The following is a 7,500-nucleotide window of genomic DNA, read 5'->3' on the forward strand; positions in this document are numbered from 1 at the left end:
TACATATGTTGATCATTTGGTGATCATAATGTATATTGTATGTTTATGCAATCAGTGGCAAACTTTGTAATAGTGTCACATCGCCTCCCTGGGGAAACGGTGAACTATAGTGTGTGGTCTGACACGAAGAAAATGGAACAGGGTGACAAATAGTGAAGTATAGTATAGTAAAACGTATAGAAGCATCTTGTAGACCGAATATTGAGCATAACAATGTGACTTTATAGATAGCGCTGAGATCGGACGAGGCAGACTCCTGTACGTCTCAGGCCAACACCCTCTCCAGTGTGACATTAAAAATACAGAAACTGCAACATATACACTTATTCGACAATATTGTTCTACTTACATTAAACAACATAACATACATATTTCATAATTAGCGTCACTACTGCGATATGCGGCAATCTACATCACAACAATACATAGCATGTCTAGCCATCACAGTAGATGCCGGTCACTACACTTAAAATAGACACATTGTCGGAAATGGAAATTATATATTCATTACACAGATATTACCAAAACAAAGTGACTAAACGATTTTAATTGCCCATTGTATGTAATGCTAACCGGGAGTGGGAAATATAGCGCCCTCTAGTGCTAAATACTGGTTTGGGGAATAACATGCACTATGGCATACTAAACACTCCATGTTGTGCGATGTTTAACATTAATATGCATACATTGATACCAGCCAAAAATATAAAACGTGTTCAGTGAGGTAAAATGTATTTTTTTATATATGTGCGTCTGTGGTCTTTCAGTGCAATGTTGCGTAAGATGTTAAAAAACATCAAGTCACCTGATTGAAACTCTCAGGTGTTTAGGTGTTTTTTGTTTCGTAAGTTGTACCTCCAAGTAATCAGTGACCATGAGGACACTATGACTACATTATTGTACTTTACAATATCCCTTCATTATCAATTACCTGACCAACCAACTCAGCAGGATTCGAATTATTATACATTCAAAATATCACGGGATGGGAAAAAATAACTTCTTGATTTTGTTTTAGATTACCATTCATTGAAAACTAAGCTTATTGTCTACGTACTGTGTGTATATGAAATATATATTGTATCGTTTATCCCAACAGGTCAAATCAACACCGAGAAACTTGATCTTCTACCTGCTATTCGCACAACAGTGATGTTTATGGAGAAATTGTTAGAGGACGAAGAAACCCAGGTGAATGGGGTTGTCGTCATTGGTGACTTTGGAAACATGACGATGGCCCATGCCACCTCACTTGGTCCAAATACTGCTAGGAAGATTGCCGATGTCATACAGGTATATATTGTACAGTTATGTTAAACTGAAACATTAAATCAATTGGGAATTTTCGTCGGCGTGTAATATCCACTAAAATGAAATCCATATAACAATGTTGTTTTTATACAAGTTACCATGCATATGTTCCCAAATGGATATAACTTAGAATAAGGCAAAATTGGCTATTCAAGCCCTGTTATCCTTCTCATAGCATGAATAGGCTCGAATAAAGGCCTGTACCTTTCTGAGCAGCAAGGAGATATTCCAGCTTTGCACAAAAGTCTTATTGAGCCCTGCTTACAGTATGCAAATTAATGCCAATTTTGGTAAGCAACTAGTGCTGATAGATCCATCTCAGGAGCGCAATGTGAGCAGCATAAACCATCTTGTGGTTAGAATCCTACCGAGAATAGTAAAACTCTCTGGAGCCTATAATAAAACTATAAATTCACATTGATATAACTACAGAGAGTTTTAACAAAACAGTTCTTGGGGCGTCGGGTTGGGTGGGTGGTGACACACGAGAAACAACGGAATGACACCCTACGATATAAACAGTACGTACTCTTTTGTATAATAATATATAATAAAATATAATAAAGTTTGAATTACTCGTATAAAAAGGCAATTTATTCATTAACATTGACGACTATGAAACATTTATGTAAAAATGACACGACCTTCGATGTTCTATCAATATTGGGCTATACTGTTGGAAGTGACACCTTATATCTATTGTACTTTGTAGAATGCATTGCCCCTTAGAATGAAGGCTCTCCACTATGTCAACCAGCCCAAATTCTTCGATGCTATGTTTTCTTTGTTCAAACCATTCTTTGGTGAGAAGTTGAAGAAACGGGTGAGTTGTTTGTGACGACACACACACACACACACACACACACACACACACACACACACACACACACACACACACACATATATATATAATATTATGGTATGTATGTATGTATGTATGTATGTATGTATGTATGTATGTATGTATGTATGATGGATGGGTGAGAAAATCTATTGTCATTGATATATCTCCCTTCTTGATTCTTATTATCATAATTTATTTCTAGCTACACTTTCATGGTGACGAATACGGTACCCTACATGAGTACATTCCTTCTCGTCTACTTCCTGCGGAATATGGTGGTGCCATTCCCGAATTCAGTAACCAAAAATGGAACGAAGCGCTTTTAGCAAGTGAGGATGCTTTTATAGAAAACAACAAATACGGCTTCCCGTTATCTGCTGAAGCACTTGGAGGCAGCACGGTCGGCGAAGACCCAGCTACAGGGTTGAAAGGAACTTTCAAAAAGTTGGAAATTTAACAAAATCAAAAGTGCTTCAAAAAGCAAATATTGTATACTTTATTATTTAGTAGCGTTGCGATGCATCTATTCTGTATATGATATGCGAATCTGAGTGAAGTTAAAGCTTTATTGTTTATCGTGGGTGATTTTTAAAGTAGAAAACGTATATTAATTTCCATCACCTCTCTCCCGTCTCTGGTCTCGCTGTATTCGTATAGACTAAAAAACATAACCGTTGGTGGCGCTGTGATATTCTACTCATACAACGTACAGACTGTTGGATGATTTCCCAATTAAAGTCTTCCTTACCAGTCCAGCTAGTGGTATCGATATAATCATCAACCCTGTCTGAATTTGCTCCGAACAGTTTAATAAACATTGCTTTTCTAGCTTTCTCTTTTAATTCAGCGTTGAAGAGACATGTTTCTTGGTTACTTTTCATGGAAATTAAACTGAGTTGAAATATACTTCCCACAATAAAGACAACATACAAATAACAAGTAAACATTAACATCAAAAAAAAAAGTATTAAACCTTCTGGGAGAAAATAGTTTTCAGAAATCTAATCGAGCCTTGCAAAATCAGAAACTTCTTAAGAACAAAACAAAAAACGATAACATCAGATGTAAACTGAAATGTGTGACTTATGTACATGTAGTTACAACCACACATGTTTTCCATATCTAACAAAGATTGTAACAAATTGTATTCAGATCATATAGTTTGAATTGTTACCTAAGTTAACACATAAATTATATGTGATGCGCCCCTAGGCCTCTTGTTCTGTTGTTCGATACCCTAGAACAAGGGGGTACGCATCACCATAACATTTATGTGTTAAGGGCTGGGTGTTGAGCTTGTTTACTGCGCTGTTGGAATGCATCGTCAGCTGATCTTACCTCCTGAGGATACAAGGGATAGGAGGTCTACGCGTACGATACATCTCAACAGCACAGTAAACAGGCTATAAGAGTTACGCCCTCCTAGACCTTGGTCTGAGCCATAACCGAATTTTTATTTCGTGGTGCCGAACATTTCGCAAAAACGAAGTCTCGGTCACAAAGTGTTAACACTTATTTGCTTTTTAATAATTTTTAGAGTAACAGGTGTTTGAGTATTTTGTACACTGACTTAAAACCGAATATGAGGACTTAGTTGCAGACAGCGTTTATCTTTGTAACTCGAATTGTCTTTGATGGACAAGTAACCTCAAATAACTTTACAGCGAGGAATTGCATCCTAAACTGTGATTGACAGTGTTTCTTCATGCAATATCTGGGCCCCTATTCCAAACGGCGTTCACATTTAAGAACACTGATACTGAAACGTTACTTGTAATCAGCTCTCAACTTAGTCGGACACATTTATGTTCACAATTAAGTGTAATTCCCAATATTTTTCTTTGTTCAGTCAAGGAAATTATGAGTGACCTATATATATAGCTAAGGGACGTTTTTTGTCACTATAGCAGTCGCTAGACTTAATACTAGCGCTAGTAATATCAAAGAAATATCCGAGAAAGTAATCAATGGCAATTTTGAACGTATTGATTAACAACCAGAGTATATTATATTCCTTATTGTTGGTGAACCTGGCTCGGGAATAGTATAATTACTCGTGTGTCAATCTGGCAAGTTGAACTTTTCAGTATTTGTTGATGTTCGTAGACAGTTGCTTTGGTTTGCATTTAAACTTGTCCTTGCTTACATATCGACTAACATGTAAAACGTAATACCCATACGATTACTCCAGAATACCCACACTGGCAGAGTGCTGTCAGTGGAGCGTAATCATGACGTCAACGAGTCATGTTCGTGACTGGGGGGTTGGTGTGGTAAAAAAAGGGGGGTGGATGTAAACAGTTTATAGCGTTTGACATAGATGAATGTTTTTAATTTGCCATATATACTTTCATATTTGTTTGTTTTTTCAAGTCTCGCCATCGTATCATTGTGATAATTAGTGTAAAGGTCTGTAACACTGTTTACAACATTCTATTTCAAACGAAAGATCTAGAATGGTCAACATTTCAATATATAAGATACAACACGCACTCCAACTTTGTTTTAATATTTTGAAGTCAAGCCACTATGTACGGTTTTTCAGTATGTTTGTATCAATGATTATTGTGCAGAGTCAAATAAAAAGGGTAGCTTGTGAACGATTTTTCCTGTACAAATATGGCCGCTATTCTTTCACATTTGAGAAGGTTGCAAAATTTAGAAGTTTTAATAAGTTTTATTGTAATTGGTCTGTGCACTATGTTAGAAATATGGCTTAGCTTGCCACAAACGCACGAGCGGACGACTGCTGGGGTCCATGCCAAGATCCCCCCCCCACCCCCTCCAATCCGTCCCTCGGGGCTAATTAATTCAAGTAGTCATTCTGTTGCGTCAATAACAACAGCTAGAGGAAAACTTTTCATTCCTTGACACACTGGGGAGGCACAATTCAGTACCACGCGTTTTAAAACAGTACTTACACAGCATGGATGCCATGCCATGTCAATTATTTAGCATGCTGGCACTACTACTAGATAGGTTAGTACCCCCGGGGTTGCTACCAGCTGCATTACCGTACCGGAGTATAGTTTATCTCAGGGGGGGACGATACCTACCACGTGATATGGTTTGACCCCTAGAACAATAGAGCGTGACCCCGCTGCACTACAACTTAGTACAAGCGAGTATTTCCCGTTTTTCAATGAATTTTGAGTGTATATGTAAATAATTTCTCAAGATAAATTCCACATTTGTTGTAAAGCTATAAAGCATCATCCCAAACTGCTTAAATAATATCAAAATCGTCCAGTTGTGAAATTATTTATGTTCGAATGCAGGAGACAGGTCAAACTACTTAGTCAGAGCTTTCGACGAACGCTATTTTCCGATGGTTTTTTCACAGAAGAACACCATGTATTCAATGAAAAAAATCAACATTTATACATTTTGATTCATGATATTTACGTTATATCTTGCCACCACTAAATGCTCCACGAATAATGACTATACGGCAGCGTCAAAGACTAGTCGAAACTGTCTGAATTTCAAGATGGCGACGCACGCCTCGTCATATTCCTATAAGGGGTGGACCATTTGATATCCTGGGGGGGGCTTGGAAGATTTCGGGGGGGGGGGAAAGATGCCAAGTGGAAAAAAAATCCGGATATGAGTGGGTGATGGAAAAAAAAGATGGACCACTGCTTCTAGAAAAAAAAATATCTTGATAGGGAAATGATGCACAGGTTTGAGTATACTGTTCAACCTGCTCGTACCTCTCCAACCAGGACACTTGTCAAATCATGACAAACAGTTTCAAACACGTCAGGGACCAGTCAGTTTCCTTAGCCTGTGGTACATATATATATTTGTTCTTGTCTCTGTTTCTTTCATGAATGGTTTAAATATTACTTCATGTAAGGGTTCAAACATAACTATACATACAATTATACATATAATACATGTATTACCTAGCTACCACACTAGTTATATGTAATTTTTTGGCTGTTTCACAATCAGTACTTCACTTATCTTGCACTTTGGGGCAAAAGTGAACTTGACTGTTTTGTAACAGTAATCTTCATACTATTACTATCACTATTGGATAGTTTATAAAAGAACTTAATTATTGTCTGAAAGTGTTTGTGAATGGCCTAAACATTGCCTTTAGAAGTAAAAATCCTCCAGGGCCCTAGAACCCCCCCCCCCCCATTCACACACACACACACACACACACGAGGTACACATATTCCAGTCTCAAAGCTCTTCCTCTACAGCTTACTGTCAGATGCTATGAAACTTTATTCATGGGGTCAATGACTTTTTGTTGGCCCAATGGAAAATAACACTGACACCCCCCCCCCCCATCCCCCCAAGCTGGAGAAACTGACCGGTCTATCTAAATGTCTGAGCTCATCAATCAAGTTTCCGATTTGTATTTTCAGTGTGTCATCATACCATGGCATAAAAACTGTCAATGATGTTTATTTAATTGAAAATCAAATATGTATGAAATATGTAGTTTTCTAAATAAAATCTGTGTGTGATAGAACAGCATCTTTTTACTCTCTGTATTACCCTGTGTGAAAACCAAACAGAAAATTGTGGCAACAAATGTAGGCGTTCAACGTTGACGTAAAAAAAATCCGGATATCTCAAAGAAGCAAAGAAAAAAAAAGTTGCCAGCATAGGCGAAGGAGAAAAAAAATAATTCTCAGGCAAGCAGGTGGGAAAAAAAATAATGACTCTCCACCAATCTTCCAAGCCCCCCCCCCCCAGGATAACGAATGGTCTACCCCTAATGTAACGTTGTACTAGTAATAGTACCATACACTTTCGAACAAACCACTTTGCCAGAAATGCTGTTATAAATACAAAAAAAAAACACCGTAAATCTCACATTTTTATTTTATTTTATATAATTCATTTTTTCGTGTCATTGTCGTATAACTAGGGCCACCCTGGATAGATTATGCAGCGATCACATATAAAATTTCTTAAGGGAGTACTCCTCACGTCACACTCTCTGCAAGAAATGCGTCGAAGGCATAACCAGTTTCATTTCACTGGGAACAGCACGTATCTGAAACAATACACATGTAAAAATGTTAAACAACTACATAGTTTACTTGTCGACACGAGTGAAACTTCATTTTTCAGTAAGTACGGCAAGACAGAGAACGCAGAAAGAACGTAAACTTATGGGCGTTAGACCGGGTGCGGTACGTTATGCCAGGCGTAGTGCACTGATCACGTACCTGACCTCGAGCTTGCACACTAGCGTACTAGACGTAGACGTCGCTTGCTGGACGTTGAATGTCACAACTATCACAGTCATTAATTATCAATGGACATGTAGGTATCCAACAAATGCTGCCTTGAAGTTGATTCTAGAAAATGGAATATCC

The 7,500-nt window shown here is 37.8% G+C and overlaps 2 protein-coding genes across 2 annotated transcripts in view; both read left to right on the forward strand.

The window, feature by feature from the left end:
* LOC144445072 (alpha-tocopherol transfer protein-like) overlaps positions 1 to 2,612 on the forward strand; it is a 4,377-nt gene extending 1,765 nt beyond the window's left edge. The window contains exons 2-4 of the mRNA XM_078134624.1: positions 1,100 to 1,293; positions 2,024 to 2,134; positions 2,358 to 2,612. Coding sequence (XP_077990750.1) covers positions 1,100 to 1,293; positions 2,024 to 2,134; positions 2,358 to 2,612 — 560 coding nt within the window. The remainder of the gene's footprint in view (positions 1 to 1,099; positions 1,294 to 2,023; positions 2,135 to 2,357) is intronic.
* Positions 1 to 7,500, forward strand: part of LOC144445071 (three-prime repair exonuclease 1-like) — a 37,830-nt gene that overhangs the window by 14,362 nt on the left and 15,968 nt on the right. The gene's annotated exons all lie outside the window — the stretch shown is intronic.

Source organism: Glandiceps talaboti, chromosome 13, assembly GCF_964340395.1.
Source record: "Glandiceps talaboti chromosome 13, keGlaTala1.1, whole genome shotgun sequence".
Taxonomy (NCBI): Eukaryota; Metazoa; Hemichordata; class Enteropneusta; family Spengelidae; genus Glandiceps; species Glandiceps talaboti.